Source organism: Taudactylus pleione, unplaced genomic scaffold (assembly GCF_031769625.1).
Source record: "Taudactylus pleione unplaced genomic scaffold, aTauple2 ptg000447l, whole genome shotgun sequence".
NCBI classification, from domain to species: Eukaryota; Metazoa; Chordata; class Amphibia; order Anura; family Myobatrachidae; genus Taudactylus; species Taudactylus pleione.
The window spans coordinates 2,743,051-2,761,698 of NW_028284849.1; the positions used below are offsets into that span (position 1 = coordinate 2,743,051).

The window sequence follows — 18,648 nt, forward strand, 5'->3', positions numbered from 1 at the left end:
GGCCTCCCACCCTGGGATCCCCCAAGGGGAGACCCGGACCGTCAGGCCGCAGGCTTGTCATCTGGCTTGGGGGCCGGACGTCTGGTACTCCATGCCTGTTTCCGGGGCTTGACCGATTTCTTAGGGCCAGCCTGTCGAGGAAACGACTGTGGTTTGGGCCTGCCCTGGGCCCTAGATGACCGAAAGGACGATGGTCCAGAACCAGAAGGAGCAGCGGCCGACGGGAGACAAGCAGATTTGGCTGCCGCCAGCGTGGCCACAATCTTATCCAGATCCGGACCGAAGAGAACTTCTCCGGTAAACGGCAACGCTTCCAGACCTTTCTTGGATCTGCGTCCGCCTTCCAGGATCGCAGCCACAAGGTGCGACGAGCAGCTACCGCTGCTGAAGAAATTCTAGACACCAGAGTACTAATGTCTAGAGCCGCCTCGTTGATGTAGGTGGCCGAATCACGGAGATTGCCAATCAACTCCGCCTGTTCGGCCGGACAGTCGGATTCAAAAGAAGCCTCTAATGAATCCGCCCAGCGCTCCATCGCTCTGGCAACCCAGCAAATGGCCATAGCCGGCCGTGCTGCCCCCCCTGCAAGGGAATAAGCGGACTTCAGGCAGATTTCTACCTTGCGGTCCGTAGCATCCTTAAGGGAGGACATGGATGGCATCGGCAATGTGGCACTACGGACAAGACGGGTCACGTGAGAATCCACCTGTGGAGGGGATTCACACTTAGCAAAATAATTATCCGCGAACGGATAAGCCACCGCCAGGCGTCTCTGCGGCTGGTATCTTTTGCCAGGTTGTTTCCACGCCTCCTCTAAATGGTCCACCAACTGACCCGAAAGAGGAAAGACTGTGGCATCGCCCTTCACATCTTTGAAAAAGGCATACTTAGATTTAGCCGCTGGGGGAACTTCGTCCTCAATCACCAAGGCTGTGCGGACCGCCCGAATAAGTCCAGGAATATATACTTTGGACTTAGTATCAGCGTCCTTAGTATGGAAAGGTTCCTGATCGTAAGGATCCAGAATCTCCCCATCATCAGACGTCCCTTCGTCATCCTCATAAGGAGCGGACAGAGACGCCACCGGCCTTTTATGAGGCCGCATCACAGACTCCCCTTGCAACACATCCGACAAGTGCTGTACAGAACTCGTCAGGGAGTTAACCCACGCTGGCTCCTGAGAACCCGGGAGCGGGGAAATAGGGAGACTGTGGGGTACCACCAATTGTCGTGGGAACCCCTGCATGGGTGACGACACCACAGACTGCTGGGACAAACCCATCGGAGTAAACGCGGGCTGCGGAGCTAACTGGCCCACTAAAGCTGTTAACGCCTGAGCGAAACAAGCCCAGGGCGGCTCCTGTACCGGTGCTGTAACCGTAATAGGCCGCGCCATGGACAAACACTGCCGGCAAAGGCCCTCCGCGCTACCCTCCCCCTCCGCTAACGGTACTTTGCACGTGGTACACTGTAGCCGGAGGGGAAAATCACTTTCAGACATTATGGCACCACGTATGTGACCTCTCTCACCAATTAAGTATTAAATAGGCGAGAGACCACCCTGCAGCACCGCACCGCAAGGGCTTTAGCAGAAAGAACAGGGACAGTAATAAAGCTGACAGTTTAGAGAAGAAAAGTTACAGGCAGCGCTAGCACAGTCACATACAATGCAGAGAAATAACAATTCCTGCACTAACAGCGCTGATCACTCAACTACACAGACACAGGGCCTGGTAGGACACAGCGCTGCATACACAGACCTGAGCCACAGCGGAGGAGAGGTATGCGGGGGGACCCAGACCACGATGCTTCCTTCCAGACTTCCAGCAGCGTTCACCATGCGTTGCAGAGAAGATGGCCGCCGAGGAGCAGAGAGAAGCTGGCCTGGGGGAGGAGCGCTGACACAGGACCAGTCAGCACAGTGCAGAGAGGGCTGTGTGCAGCGGGGGAGGCGCCGGCTGTGAGACAGGGAAGGCGCGCTCCCCTGGCATGCATTTAACCCCTGGGACGCCGCAGCGCTACCGCTCTGCTGCGGTCCGCTGTCCCAGGGGGTAGTGGAAGCGCAGGTTGGTCGCCTGGCTCCACGCTGCAGCCAGTCCCCAGGGAGCCCCCTGCCTGGGGACTTAGGACCATGTGATCAGCGGGGACCCACCGCGGGACCCCGCTGCTTACCTCTGTCCCCCTTGAATCCGGCCATGGTCCGGAGCATCTGGGGTCACCGCTAGCTGTGACCCCAGACGCCCACCAGCATCCCCGGATCAGTACCGGCGTTCTGGTACCGGCGGGGTGTAGGGAAGACAGCATGGACGTCAGGACTGACTGTCCATGCTGTTCATCCAGATGTGCAGCCACAGCTGCATGAAGAAAAAGCTTCAGGGGCTCTTCTAGCCCCCACTCCAACAGGTGCACCCGACTCCGGCCGGGCACCAAACTAAACTGAGGTGCCTTGGCCCGGGGGCGGGGTATAGGAGGGGGACCTAGTGCATCCTGGGAGGCTGAAAGCTTAACTCTTTGGTGCCCTGCGACTGACGTCACACCTATACCCCAAGGTATCCTGTGGATACCCTATGGACCCTGAAGTAGAAATACAGGGGAGAGATTATATGTACAGAAAAGCACTCTACTGAGAGAGTCAGACTAATATACAGAGATAAATACAGGGGAGAGATTATATGTACAGTATAGCACTCTACTGAGAGAGTCAGACTAATATACAGAGATAAATACAGGGGAGAGATTATATGTACAGTATAGCACTCTACTGAGAGAGTTAGACTAATATACAGAGATAAATACAGAGGAGAGATTATATGTACAGTATAGCACTCTACTGAGAGAGTCAGACTAATATACAGAGATAAATACAGGGGAGAGATTATATGTACAGTATAGCACTCTACTGAGAGAGTTAGACTAATATACAGAGATAAATACAGAGGAGAGATATTATGTACAGAAAAGCAAGTTTTACTGTACACTGAGAGAAAACTAATTTCTAAATGCAACATAAATCCCCTTTAATAAATGCACTAAATGTTTTAGGAAGTAAAAAAAAAAAACAACTTCATTGTTATTGTTTTGTATTTTAATAAAAATACTTTATGGTCCTTGAAGGAGTATTTGGTTTATGTAGTTGGTTAATGTGCTGTAAGCAATAAGTCTCTTGCCTAGAACAGGATAGAACCTTTGGAAATATAAAGCACATTTTAGTTTAAATAATAAAACACCCAGAATGTATCTCTCACCACATAAGCGTTTTCTTATCGAAAGATCTTTTACACATAAGTGTCGGAAACCGGGAACCTTATGCTGATTTATATCACTGCCTTTGGTAATGCCAATTAATACAGAGATTTTGGTTACAAGTTGGCAACTACTTGGAGTCTTGAAAGCTTTGCCCCTTACACCTGAATGGATGATCTTCAGTGTATTTCCTCCGCAATTGCAAATGACTAGAGGGGATAAGTAGACTTATACCGGCACTTTGCGCAGCAGCCAGTAAAACAATTCTTCAGACTGAGGCGCACCCTGGTTCTCTGTCCAGGTCTTTAAGGCCAAACGTTTATCTCTTCAGAATGCAATAGGCGGGGGAAACGTGGGGAAGGAAACTAAGATTGAGTTATTTTGCGACACTGACTTTACCTGGTGCCGTGAGAACCCAGATTCATCAATGTTGATGTCACACCTTTGGTATCTCCTACATATGGTGGCTAATGATCCCGGTGTTACTATGACTGACCCCATCTCCTGGAAGTGGAGTATTGATCGTTTTTCAGTATTGCCTCTGCTTGACATCATGGGTATAACACAGGGGCAGGGAGGGAGGAGGGGGAATGGGACTATATTCTGTTTTTTGTTTTGTATTATCATTTACACATAATTTGAAATTTTTTTTAATGGTTGTTTCTTTTCTTCCATATCTTTTATTACGGTTTATACCTTCACCTGTCTTTCGGTTATCCACGTTATTATATTTAAAAGCCTTTGTCTTTCTGGATACCATTTACCACGAGGTCAATTGTACTGTACTCGTCTGACCTTTTAAATGAAGCTTTGCATTGTTTATCTATTGGCATATCCCACTTTATTGACGCTCGCTGTAATACGCATTGTTTTCAATAAAGTTTTTTTTTTTTTTTAACACAAATGTAAAACATATGCTTTGTCCACAGCAAGAGTGATTGCTGAACGTATGACGGATATCGCCACCTACACACGTAGAGAGCGGTGCGCCGGCTGGTTCTACTCTTCGGGCAAAAGGGATCGGCTGTTTGCTGTACGTGTAAGGCACAATGACCGCAAGCAAGCTCCACTAAAGGCGGAGTACTCTTCAACAAATCATCAATTCTTATAAATAAAATATTATTGAAATTTTAACTTATAATTAGGAGTGTGAATTAGTCACAACAACAAGCATGTCATCACTGTGTATTAGAGTGTGGGAGATAAATGCTCCAGCTGTTTTTGGACAACAACTGCCACGACCCCCTGCCAGAAATTGGCCCAGGACGGTGGGATAATGCTGAATAACAGGACCCACCTCTGCCGTTAATGCTCATCGCTTTGGACATCCTAAAACTGTCCTCAAACAAAGCCAAAAAAAAAAACAAAAAAAACTATTATCAAGGGTACGAGAACACGCGGTACGCCGTATCAACACCTCTACACTTAAACAACATGAGAAGTAATCAAGGCGAGTGGATGCCTATTAGATCATGGCCGAGCTCTTTCTGAGGTCTGATGGGATTGTGAAAATCTAAATAAATTAGCAAAGCCAAGAATTTCACTGAGCTGCTGCTGGAGCGGTCCCAGCAGGAATTGGCTTTTCCAAGATAGTCTGTGAAGTATAACGGACGGCACTTTACCAGTTCCTCCTCTCCGAGCTTTGCTAAAGCCGAAAGCATCTTCAAGTAAAACATATTTTCCCCCTGCGGCTTTATCTTCCGTTATTGCTGCCAGATAAATTGTCTGCGACACTTAGGCCTGTGCTATGGGAGACAATGCCAGCTGTTCCCAGGGAGGATACCACTGGAGGCTAGTCAATAGATCTTACTGTGCGCTGCGGCAGGGGTCCACATTTCGTTTTATAGGCCCTGGATTGTCACTCAGCTCTCATATTAAAAAAAAAAAAAAAAAAAATCACTGAGAAAGAGAGGGAAAAAGTGTTCTTATTGCTAGAAAATGTATTTGATTATTTACAAAGAGCTAATGACTTTCAGGAGAGGCCTCTGGATGAGAAAGTCAGCCTACGGATCTGTCATCTCTTCCACATGCCGCTAGGTAGGACCCCTGTTTGTGTAGGACGGAGGTAGGCAACTCGCGGCTCTCCAGCAGCTGTGGAAATGAGAGTACGGCCAGGAGACTGCTGGGACTTGTAGTATCGCAAGCGCTGGAAAGCCACGTTTTGCCTAAGGTTGCTCTAGAAGCCGTTGAGCTTGGCAGCTGGATAGGGTTGCTCATTATCGTTATTTCAAGGGAGCAGCAGTGGATTGCATCTCACGGATTCCCACGCAGTGCGCTGGCATTTGTCATCGTCCATATTTGTTTTCACGTGTCTGAGTAATGCTTCCAACACTGGGCTGATTCTCTGCGTAACAATTCTGCACAAATCATGAAAGAATCAATCCTCACATTAAGTTTTATAACACTGAGGCCCTGGCAGTATTAATACCCAATGCAGCAAGGAGTGCCAGAGTTTCTGAAGCAGCCACTTGTTGTAGGGTCCCCAGTAAAAAAAAAGGAGTTAAGATCTATTTTGCACATTTAGGGGCATATTCAATTAGGAGCGAAAAGTCGGAGGCGAGGTTTTTGCCGCCATCGCTGGTTTTTCATGCGGAAAAGTATCACGCGCGTTGCCGCTTATCCCCATATTCAATTAGAAATCAGCGAAAACGGCACCCGGCGAATTCGGACCTGGCAAAAAGTACTGAAAACAGTCTGTACCCCCCGCAAAGCTGCACTAACATAGGGGATCACTATAGGGGTGTTCTAGTACCAGTAATAAAGCTATTCTGGGGGAGGGGGGGATTTCTCCAAAAGCTTGCTAATAGCTTCTTTGCAGAAGTGGTGAAGAATGGCATTAAGCAATATTTTTTCATCAAATAAGTAGTCCCTGCAAATTTGGGGTACATGAAAATGGGTGTTAGCATATTTTGAAGTTGCTAATGTGAAGTTTTAAAAAATTTATAAGATCCACCGGCCGCTATCACCTGCAATCTTTAAAACACCTGGGCCATACTTGAGGACCCCCCAGAAGTCTACTTCACTAGTTTTTTAAGTTTGTGCCCCAACTTTGTTTTTTTTTCGTCCCCAAGTTGAAAGTAATTTTTTGAGGCGTTCTTAAGTTTTTTAAAAACTTTTTTGACACAGTTTACTTTTGGAGGGCTGTCCCAAGGGTGCAGGGTGGTTCCCGCAAGTTTGCACCCCAAAACCCCAATTCTGCACTTTTTTTCGACAGCTTTTATAGGCGAAACTTTTTCACCTATTCCAATGAAAAGTCATTGGAATTGAATACAGGGATTTGACGTCCAGGCGAAATGACGTCACCGGCAAAACTTTTTCGCAGAAAACGGCTTTTCGCACCTAATTGAATATGGCCCTTAAAGCCTAATTCTCAGTCAGACGCAGGTGGATATGTTAATGGACTATGTTGCGCACCGGTATAAAAAACAAATAGACGACTGCGTATGCGCCAGACCAAGCACAGGAAAGGAGTTTGCCAGTGTGCACGGAATGATCCATCCATCGGCGGAGCACTCTATCAGTGACGTGTACTTCTGGGCACATGCACAAAACTAACCCGCCTTATGAAAGTGTAAGCGGACTTCTGTGCTTGTTAGTAGTGTGCGGATGCATCGGGGGTAGGGCGGGGGGGTTAGGTTTCTGATGGATCATTTGCAGCTAGCATGGGGTGGGTGCAAGTCTCAGTACTAACAATGTAGGCTGCGAATGTAAGAACATTGGGCGGGTCGGGACGAACTTCCTCATTCAGACATAAGGATATTCGGCCTAGACGGGCGGAATCTCGCATCAGTATAAGGAATTGGGTAGCATCAGAATAAGGTAGCCCTATGAAAGCGAGGCCGCGAATGTGCGCTCCTCAGAATCAGGACTTTAGTTAGTAGATTTTAGAAATAAAACTTAACGCGAGTGGCAGTAGCCTCTAACGTGCAGCAGGCAGACTGAATGACTAAGACCCACCCCATGAAGATCATATGCTTGTGTTCAAACTAATATGTACAATATTAAACATTTTACGTTCTGCAATGGCATCAGAGCCTTTGTTCGTTACGGTTACAAGACGGAGTGTTACTTTTATTTGTCCTTTAATGTGGTTACAGTTTATGTACAAGGTTCTCCGAGGCGCACACAATAACCAGCATTAGGCCTTATAGCTGTAACCTATGGAAAATAATCTGGGAAAAAAAAGCTGAACAATAGCTGGCGCGTCGCTGATATCATCCTCCTCCTGGACAAGGCAGTCAATGAAAAGTCATTATTTCATCTATTCCCCAGCAAATCCAGCACTCATGTCTTTCTGCTCGTAAAAAGCTCGAGCTGTCTGGCTCGGTTTATCCACCAACTTGTAAAACATCAAACACAACTGGCGACTATTTCCACGCCAGCGTGTGCGCAGATTAGATGTTCGACCAGGCAGTTTGCTCACGAGAGGTCAACAAGACAAAGCCTGAAAGCCGAACCGGGAAATGTGGTGGGTACATTAAGTCAGAAGAGCCGGTAACAGAGTAGCCAAGACGCTAACTGTGCCACCACGGCAAGGAACCTGGACTTCATGGCTAGATGGAAACTAACAAAACTTTGGTCTGGCAATGCCTTAAACTCCCACCCACAGTGCACTAACACAAACAATGCTTGGCTGCCTCTTCCCTTCTTGCACAACAGAATAATCTAATAAAGTGCATTATTTTCTACTAGCCACCTGGATCCAACATTTCCCCGTTATGGGCAAGTGCACTGAGCATTTCACACACAACCATCTGTGAAGCACAGCCGAGATTTAATGGGCTTTTATTTCTCAAGGACAATGATTCATCCCCATTCTGATCGGAATTATAGAAGAAAGCCATTGCACATCTGTGACTGGGGTGTAATGTATTGTATGTGTCAGAAGGATCAGCATACCAGGAGCTAACAATGGGGAGGACCTAAGTGTACATCTGAAGCCTGCACCGAAATACAGCTGACACTACACAATGACACCCACGCCGAATGCGCGATTGTACCAACTACCCACCGTCTCATACATTTATTATACTGATCGACTTACAGGGTATTATAGTGGATTATGGGGTCTATTTACTAAGCCTTGGATGAAGATATAGTGAACGGTGATAAGGTACCAACCAATCAGCTCCTAACTGCCATGTCGCAGGCTGTGTTTGAAAAATGCCAGATAGGAGCTGGTTGGCTGGCACCTTATATCCATCCAAGGCTTTGTAAATAGACCCCTATATTTTCTATAATGATAGCATGTTGTTACTCTGCAATAATCATAGGAACATAAAAGCGGATAAACAGGGGATGAGGCAGAAGAGGAGGAAAGATCCGCACACAGCGCCCCCAAGACAGATACAGGTAGTGATTACATTGAGTAACACAAACCAGGAGCTTTGTGCAGTATTTCAAGGGTTGTGACCAAAAAAGACCCATCTTATGTGAATATAAACCTTTATTCTATATCTAACACTCTTCTAGAGGGTAGAAAGTCAGGTCTGACAGTGTACTGATGTCTATCATGCCCGAGACCAGCCAGCCATAGTGTTACCATCACTCTGGGCAGCCCTGGATACTGAAAGAATCATGAACCTGTAATACTTATTACGTGGAATAGAGGGTAAACCCATGACAAACAGCTCTGCACGCCTTATATCATTTGCAGCAAATGGCTTATTAAATCTTACTTGCAATTGGATTAAGGCGTGAGGCGCCGAATCAATACTGCTGCTGATGCGGCACTGCGGTTACGCCTTCACTGATTGGTTCCGTGTTCATTCTAGCACCCTGGGCGTAATCAGTGAGGGCATATTTTAATTTTGAAGGTAAAAATGTTATACATGACGTATCGCTTACAGCTATAGAATCTGCAGTGTTACATCACGTCTAAAATGTTGCCCTTCTAAATGAAAAAATGCCCTCCTCACTGATAACGTGCAGGGTGCTAGAATGTACACTACCTCCTCACTGATAACGTGCAGGGTGCTAGAATGTACACTACCTCCTCACTGATAACGTGCAGGGTGCTAGAACGAACACTACCTCCTCACTGATAACGTGCAGGGTGCTAGAATGTACACTACCTCCTCACTGATAACGTGCAGGGTGCTAGAATGTACACTACCTCCTCACTGATAACGTGCAGGGTGCTAGAACGAACACTACCTCCTCACTGATAACGTGCAAGGTGCTAGAATGAACACTACCTCCTCACTGATAACGTGCAGGGTGCTAGAATGTACACTACCTCCTCACTGATAACGTGCAGGGTGCTAGAATGTACACTACCTCCTCACTGATAACGTGCAGGGTGCTAGAACGAACACTACCTCCTCACTGATAACGTGCAAGGTGCTAGAATGAACACTACCTCCTCACTGATAACGTGCAGGGTGCTAGAATGAACACTACCTCCTCACTGATAACGTGCAGGGTGCTAGAATGAGCACTACCTCCTCACTGATAACGTGCAGGGTGCTAGAACGAACACTACCTCCTCACTGATAACGTGCAGGGTGCTAGAATGAACACGACCTCCTCACGGATAACGTGTAAGGTGCTAGAATGAACACTACCTCCTCACTGATAACATGCAGGGTGCTAGAATGAGCACTACCTCCTCACTGATAACGTGCAGGGTGCTAGAATGAACACGACCTCCCCACTGATAACGTGTAAGGTGCTAGAATGAACACTACCTCCTCACTGATAACGTGCAGGGTGCTAGAATGAGCACTACCTCCCCACTGATAACGTGCAGGGTGCTAGAATGAATACTACCTCCTCACTGATAACGTGCAGGGTGCTAGAATGTACACTACCTCCTCACTGATAACGTGCAGGGTGCTAGAATGAACACTACCTCCTCACCGATAACGTGTAGGGTGCTAGAACGAACACTACCTCCTCACTGATAACGTGTAGGGTGCTAGAATGTACACTACCTCCTCACTGATAACATGCAGGGTGCTAGAATGTACACTACCTCCTCACTGATAACGTGCAGGGTGCTAGAATGAACAGACCTCCCCACTGATAAAGTGCAGGGTGCTAGAATGAACACTATGTAACAGAATTGAATTGCACCTACTCACACTCTGCACAAATATTTTATTTTACCTTCACGTTCTAAAGGAAGCTAAAGGTGGGGTATGTGATGGCAGCCCAGTGTGACAAAGTTCCGGGTCTTAGGGGTACAATACGAGGGGTACAGTCAGTTTATGGGGGCAATGACCTGAGAAATGTTACAGCTCTTTACAGAGACGTCTGCAAATTCTATGAGAGGATGATTCTCAACAATGGTGAAGACCCCATAACGAGTACTGGGACAGTGGTGAAGGAGAGAATATAAAGTTATCTTTGTGAAAGTTCTCTATAAGCAGCAGAGGTTAGGAATAGTGTACGTGAGAAGAGGAATGAGGGGCCCGGGAGAGCTGTAACAGGTATGGAGGTGTATATATGCACTGCCACAAGAGTGCACTTATGGGAAAACTAAATAACTAATGATCAATAAAATTTATATGCATGTATCACTGGGAAAACTGTTCCTATTTATCACGCACCAACCTCTTCCACTGTGCTGTAAGTAACACATACAGGGCATTATAACAGTAACATGATTTTATTATTTACTCCAAAACAAAAAAAAGGATAATATGGGGCAGATTCAGTCAGCAGCCGGTTATCTGGCGTTTTGGGTCTCATTCAGACACGCTCGCAAGCGGGTCGATGTTGAGGCCCTGCGCACGCGCAGTGGCCGCACCGCCCTTGAGCAAGCCCAGGAGCGAGAGAGAAATTCTCTCGCTCAGGGGCTCACTACAAAAGGTGCGGCTGTCGATGGCCTGCCGTTTGGATGCGGCCCCACTGACATCACTCGTGATGTCAGTGGTAAGCTTCCAGCTCTATTAGAGCCGAAAGCTCACTGGGGCTTGTGGCAGACGAGACCCTACCACAAGGGTCTCGTCGCAAGCCCCGATGGTCTTGACCATCGCGACCATCAACCTGACCGCTTGCTAAAGCTGTGGGTCACCCGACCACCCACAGCTTAGCGAGCGGCCAGGAGGCCGGCTCTTTACTGAGAAGCGGCCGCCCTCATTCAGAGCGAGCGGCTCTGTATGAGGTCTTGTGTGCGCAGCTCAACACTGACTAAGGTGCTTAACTGCCTCTGCCACTACGCATTCAGGACATTGCTCTAAGAGATCACACTCTAAAGGAAAGGGAACGTAGAGAGTGAGAATGGGCTTCCAGACTATAAGAGTGTGGTAACAAGCAAAGCCAAACACTAATGCATGCTGGGGAGGCTACAAAGCTGTGACATTACCCCAATAACTCCTACCACTATAGGGGCCTGCATGCTCCTCTCCATGATACCACTATAGGGACCTGCATGCTCCTCTCCATGATACCACTATACAGTCCTGTATGCTCCTCTCCATGATACCACTATAGGGACCTGCAGGATACTCTCCATGATACCACTATAGGGGCCTGCACGCTCCTATCCATGATACCACTATAGGTACCTGCACGCTCCTCTCCATGATACCACTATAGGGGCCTGAATGCTCCTCTCCATGATACCACTATAGGGGACTGCATGCTCCTGTCCATGATACCACTATAGGGGCCTGCACGCTCCTATCCATGATACAACTATAGGGTCTTGCATGCTCCTATCATTACACCACTATAGGGGCCTGCATGCTCCTCTCCATGATACCACTATAGAGGCCTGCATGCTCCTCTCCATGATACCACTATAGGGACCTGCATGCTCCTATCCATGATACCACTATAGGGACCTGCAGGATCCTCTCCATGATACCACTATAGGGGCCTGCATGCTCCTCTCCATGATACACTATAGGGGCCTGCATGCTCCTATCCATGATACCACTATAGGGGCTTGCATGCTCCTCTCCATGATACCACTATAGGGACCTGCATGCTCCTCTCCATTACACCACTATAGGGGCCTGCATGCTCCACTCCATGATACCACTATAGGGACCTGCATGCTCCTCTCCATGATACCACTATACAGTCCTGTATGCTCCTATCCATGATACCACTATAGGGACCTGCAGGATACTCTCCATGATACCACTATAGGGGCCTGCATGCTCCTCTCCATGATACCACTATAGGGGCCTGCACGCTCCTCTCCATGATACCACTATAGGGGCCTGCACACTCCTCTCCATGATACCACTATAGGGGCCTGCATGTTCCTCTCCATGATACCACTATAGGGGCTTGCAGGATCCTCTACGTGACACCACTATACAGTCCTGCATGCTCCTCACCATTATACCACTATAGGGACCTGCAGGATCCTCTCCATGATACCACTATAGGGGCCTGCATGCTCCTCTCCATGATACCACTATAGGGACCTGCATGCTCCTATCCATGATACCACTATAGGGGCTTGAATGCTCCTCTCCATGATACCACTATAGGGGCCTGCATGCTCCTATCCATTACACCACTATAGGGACCTGCATGCTCCTCTCCATGATACCACTATAGGGGCCTGCATGCTCCTATCCATGATACCACTATAGGGGCCTGCATGCTCCTCTCCATGATACCACTATAGGGACCTGCATGCTCCTCTCCATTACACCACTATAGGGGCCTGCATGCTCCACTCCATGATACCACTATGGGGACCTGCATGCTCCTCTCCATGATACCACTATAGGGGCCTGCATGCTCCTCTCCATGATACCACTATAGGGGCCTGCATGCTCCTCTCCATGATACCACTATAGGGGCCTGCATGCTCCTCTCCATGATACCACTATAGGGGCCTGCATGCTCCTCTCCATGATACCACTATAGGGGCCTGCATGCTCCTCTCCATGATACCACTATAGGGGCCTGCATGCTCCTCTCCATGATACCACTATCGGGGCCTGCATGCTCCTCTCCATGATACCACTATAGGGGCCTGAATGTGCGGCCTTTGCCCCAGTTTGCTAGTTATATAATGTATTTTGGATTCATTATACACCGCGTCGCTATTTATCGTGCCAGGCATTGCAGCATTTTTTCTCCTCTGACGCTCATCTCCGTCTCCTCCTCATCATCCCCCACACACCCCGTCTTCCTGTATCTCATCTTTGTCAACCTCGCCCCCCCCTCATCTCCCTGTCTCTCATTTCTGTCCCCCTCACCCCACCATTTCACTTTATCTCATCTGTCCCCCTCACACCAAGTCACTTATCTCTGTCCTCCTACCACCCCTTCTCCCATCTCTCTGTGTCTCTTCTGTCCACCTCAGCCCACAGTCTGGTCGTCTCTCATCCCTGCTTCTCTCAAAACCATTTCCTTCTCTCATCTCTGTCCCTCTCATCACACCCCCCCATCTCCCTGTATTCTCATGTCTGTCCCCCCACTCCGTCTCTAATCTCTGTCGCTCTACCACCACTTCTCTGTCCCACGCATCACCCCCCCATCTCCTTGTATTCTCATGTCTGTCCCCCCACTCCGTCTCTAATCTCTGTCGCTCTACCACCACTTCTCTGTCCCACTCATCACCCCCCATCTCCCTGTATTCTCATGTCTGTCCCCCCACTCCGTCTCTAATCCCACCACTTCTCTGTCCCACTCATCACCCCCCATCTCTGTCCCACTCATCACCCCCCATCTCCCTGTATTCTCATGTCTGTCCCCCCACTCCATCTCTAATCTCTGTCGCTATACCACCCCTTCTCTGTCCCAGTCATCTCCCCCCATCTCCCTGTATTCTCATGTCTGTCCCCCCACTCCGTCTCTAATCTCTGTCGCTCTACCACCACTTCTCTGTCCCACTCATCACCCCCCATCTCCCTGTATTCTCATGTCTGTCCCCCCACTCCATCTCTAATCTCTGTCGCTCTACCACCACTTCTCTGTCCCACTCATCACACCCCATCTCCCTGTATTCTCATGTCTGTCCCCCCACTCGTCTCTAATCTCTGTCGCTCTACCACCACTTCTCTGTCCCACTCATCACCCCCCATCTCCCTGTGTTCTCATGTCTGTCCCCCCACTCCGTCTCTAATCCCTGTCGCTCTACCACCCCTTCTCTCATCTCTGTCCCCCATCTCTCTCTCATCCAATCCCCTTACTGCAGTCTCATCTCAAACCCCCCACTCCAACTCTTATCTCCTTCACCACGTTTCCCTCTCCCTAATCTTAGTCCCCTTCACCCCCCCACCTCACCCCCCATTTCCCCCAATCTCTCTCATCTAAGTCTCTGTTAAGCTATGTTGTATTTGTCAGAGTCCCACAAGTATTCAATGGTTTAATGTATCAGTTACTTTATATGTAGTATTGCAAACGCACTCTTCGCTTAGGCTTTATTAAGGTAAATATCCTTAATAACACAATTTCTCTATTCAGTTATATAGCTCACAATAAAAACCACACCGCCGGCATCAAACACGTGATAACAGCACCTTTGCTGTTTAATAAATATTGGTCACAGATTAAAAAAAACAACAGATAATAATAAACTGCCCCAGGACAGTATAAAAGCAGCAGGGTGTACCCACCTCCAGCCACAATGGCCCACTCACCCTAAGCACTGGATTGCCAGTCTTTCTTACCCTCTAACTTATTATGTACAGGCACAAGTTTGTTTTTTTGTTGCTCTTAGATATAACACAGATCAGCTCTATGCTCTGAAGCACAGTCGCGTTATATCCATGGGCAACGAGAATGAACAACTGTGCTTTGGTGATTTAAAGACTTTGTGGAAAAGCACAGAAGGCAGCAAGCAGAGCATGTACAAACCAAATGGTTTATTTACTAAGCCTTGGATGGAGATAAAGTGAGTGGAGATAAAGCACAAGCCAATCAGCTCCTGTCATTTTTCAAACACGGCCTGTGACATGGCTGTTAGGAGTTGATTGGCTGGTACTTTATCTCCGTTCACTTTACCGCCATCCAAGGCTTAGTAACTAGACACCTAAGATTGTAAAGTCGCGGGACATTGGGTATTATGAAATCCAGATGACTGCAAGCTCTAGAATAGGTACAGTATCTCCAATTTCCTCCTATGGCGCTCTCAGAAAAAACAGCATTATTTTTGTGCATTAAACGTTTCCTGCAGCTGGATTAGGGACCTCAGTCAGACCCGCTCGCAAGCGGGTCGATGGTGACAAATGAACTCGCTCCAGGGCTCGCTGCAAAAGGGGCGGCTGTGGATGTTGATCGACAGCTCGCCCCGTTTTGTAGGCGGGGTTGCCAGACAAACGGAGGCGTTCCTGAAGGAACGCCTGCCGTTTGTAGGCAGCCCTACTGACATCACCAGTGATGTCAGTAGGGAGCTTCCGGCTCTATTAGAGCAGGAAGCTACCTGGGGCTTGCGGTAGACGAGATCCTACCGCAAGGGTCTCGTCGCAAGCCCCGATGGTCGCGACCATCACCTAGTCACTCACTAAAGCTGTGGGTGGTAACCCACAGCTTAGCGAGCGGCCAGGAGGCTGCCTTTTAAAAGAAAAGCGGCCACCCTCATTCAGAGCGGCTCTGAATGAGGTCCTAGGTCTGACGGGCATGCAAGTTCTAATTTGGAGACAGACAGTAGAAACTAATTTGCATGAGGTTCTCAACTCCAGTTCCCAAGTACCTCCAACAGGCCACGTTTTGTGGGTTTCCGTAATCATGCGCAGGTGAGTTAATATATTTTGCTGGGTCAGTTATTATCCCACCTGCTTCCACAGATAGAAATCCTCAAAGCATGACATGTTAAGTGATATTTTAGGGTGAGGTTGAGAACCCCTTTTAACAACTCCAATAAGAGCAGAAAGTCAGCGGCTTTAGCTACGCGCTGAATTGTTCTCCTACCATCGCACTTTGTTCCACGTCTGAGTGGCTCCGAGCGGGGAACCAGCCACCATGGGGACTTGGATTGGGTTTGGCTGCTTGTTCATGATGAGGTCCAGTTTCTCCTCCAGGGACTTGCATGTCGCCTCTAGAACCTGCAGCTTGGACTCGATGCTGTCCAACCTCAAGCATATCGTCTGATTGATCGAGAACAGGAACGACTGTAAAGAAAAACACCAAAACAGAAGATTGCAGCACAAGTTTGCACTGAAATAAAAAAAAGACAAAACACGGATATTCCCATTATTAATAGGCGCCTCATTTTTAATGCTTGTATAATAACCAATGGGCAGTTTTGGTCTGCATTCAGTGGATAGTCCGCTGCATAAAGCAAAGAGGGTTTTATGCCGGTCAGTTATTAAACTGGCGATAACACCACAATGAATAACAGTACATGCTTAAAGGGGCAACAGGTGAAAATATATATTTTTTTGTTTAAAAAAAAAAGTTTCAAATAAAAAAAAGGTAACGTTTTTGCTGCTTTAATTATGTGGAATGACAGAGAGCAGTGACGTCATCGTATGACATCTCCTGTTCCACTCACCCGTCCAGGTTCCTGACCTCTGGCTACCCCACAGGTATAGATGGCACTATTAGCTCATTATTGATAACATAACCCCCATTGCATGCAGAAAAGTGACGTGCTACTGGGGCAATAATAGCAATGAACAGTACCAGAGTTATACTCTTACACATTACCCACAGTCGCTATCATCGGCAGGCTTCTGAAGGTGACGCTTAAATATCAATAAAGGAATTTTCATGACCGCGTCCTGTTAAAGCAGTAATGAGTATATTCTATATAGAGAAACAGTGACCGGCCAATCTCTCATAGACAAGACCAATGGGACGAAGTATAATATAAAAGAATATATAGTGTCTGGTTCATTAGGTCACTTATTTTCTTTTATTGTAAACGCAACGTAATATTTACAGCATAGAAACCAACATTTTGAATGATTAAGATCATTTATAAGTGAAACTTGCATTTTTCTTCCTGCAATGCCTTAAAAATCAAACTCTGTATCACCATACACTCTGTATAATCCCAACGTCTAATTTTAAGATATATATCCTGCTAGGAGATTAAGCTGGGCTATAATTCACCCCCATATTTTTTTTTACAGACTCGCTGACAGGCAAATATAGGTAAAGGAAGGAATTTAATCTCTGACCTTGCATGGAAATTACTTGCAGTAAAATATCAGTTTGAGAACTAACCTTGAGGAATGGCAAGTGTGCCATCTAGTGGTAGAAAGCAGGTACATTTTAAATACCATAAAAATATTTATTTTCTGTACTCGACTTGCCATTCAGTTTAAATAAATCTAACATTAATAGTGGAGGCACAGTAAGAAAACACCTGCAATGTACAGTTCTTAGCATATGTCATTACTGAGAAATAAAATATCTGCTGAGCCCCCTCTACAGGTCATGAATGAATTTCTGTAGGTATTATTTATATTAGATGTTGAGAGGAAAAATAGTGACAAAAATATCATTGTATAGCACATTATTGCATTCCACCATTTGCCATCAACCATTTCAGCCTTATGGACAGGAACCCCACATGGACTGGGTGGGGTCTGGAAGAGACCAGTATGGGTCCCAAACCAAAGTAATACTGGATTCATCTCAATGCATAATACCTGGAAAATGTGATTTTACAAGTGCAGGGGGGGTCGTGGCCCGGATAGCAATGGAGTAAACTCTATTGCCATTGAGCCATTAGCTTGGGGCATTAGCGCATCTCCTGCTATCCGTGGAGTCGGGTGGTGGGAGAAAACTTGCACTGTATGCAGACAATGTGTTATTGCCTTTGTCAGATGTGCAACACTCTCCGATATCTCTATTGGCAACGGCGAATACTACTGGTTCTTTTTCAGGAATGCGATTAATTGGGATAAATTCCTGGTTTTACTATATTTTTGGCAACATTCTCGGTTTACCTTGCCTCTCTTTATTCTCCTTAATAGCCAGATAGGTGGCTTCCTTCATTGGGGGGGGGGAATAGGGGAGCTCGCATTGCATACACAACCCTGTGTCGTCCCCTGGGAGAGGGGGGCTGGCATTTTCTGATATGAGGCTATTTATCTGGCTGCTCCGTTTACACATCTCCAGGAACGAATCTGACCTTGGGTACGCGCACTGGGCTTTACTTTACCAGGCTGGTAGTCCGCTTAATCCGCTTCAGTTTTTGCTTGTTACATCCTCCCTAAAGCACCGTTCCCCCTATTTTGGTGCAATGTCTGGCAGTCAGCAGCTAAGATTTTGGAGGACTCTATTATTGATCCTTTTTCTCCTCTATGGGGTAACTTATTTGTTTCTGAACTTCTTGCCCTTGAGGGCGGATCTCTGCGGTGGTCTCATGGAGTGGGAACTGTGGGGTCAGTACTAGGAAGGTGTGCTTCCTTCCTTTACTCAGATTACAATTGTCTTTGATCTTCAGAACGGTATGTTCTATAGATATTTGCAGCTCATCACCCTCTCTGTGCTCAGTGAGTTGGTAGTACGGTCCCGGCTATATCCAAATCGTCT

General features: G+C 47.2%; 1 protein-coding gene across 1 annotated transcript in view; it reads right to left on the bottom strand.

The window, feature by feature from the left end:
* The window catches only part of BANP (BTG3 associated nuclear protein), a 493,255-nt gene that overhangs the window by 408,490 nt on the left and 66,117 nt on the right, over nt 1–18,648 (bottom strand). Inside the window, exon 4 of the mRNA XM_088447981.1 lies at nt 16,072–16,271. Coding sequence (XP_088304107.1) covers nt 16,072–16,271 — 200 coding nt within the window. The remainder of the gene's footprint in view (nt 1–16,071; nt 16,272–18,648) is intronic.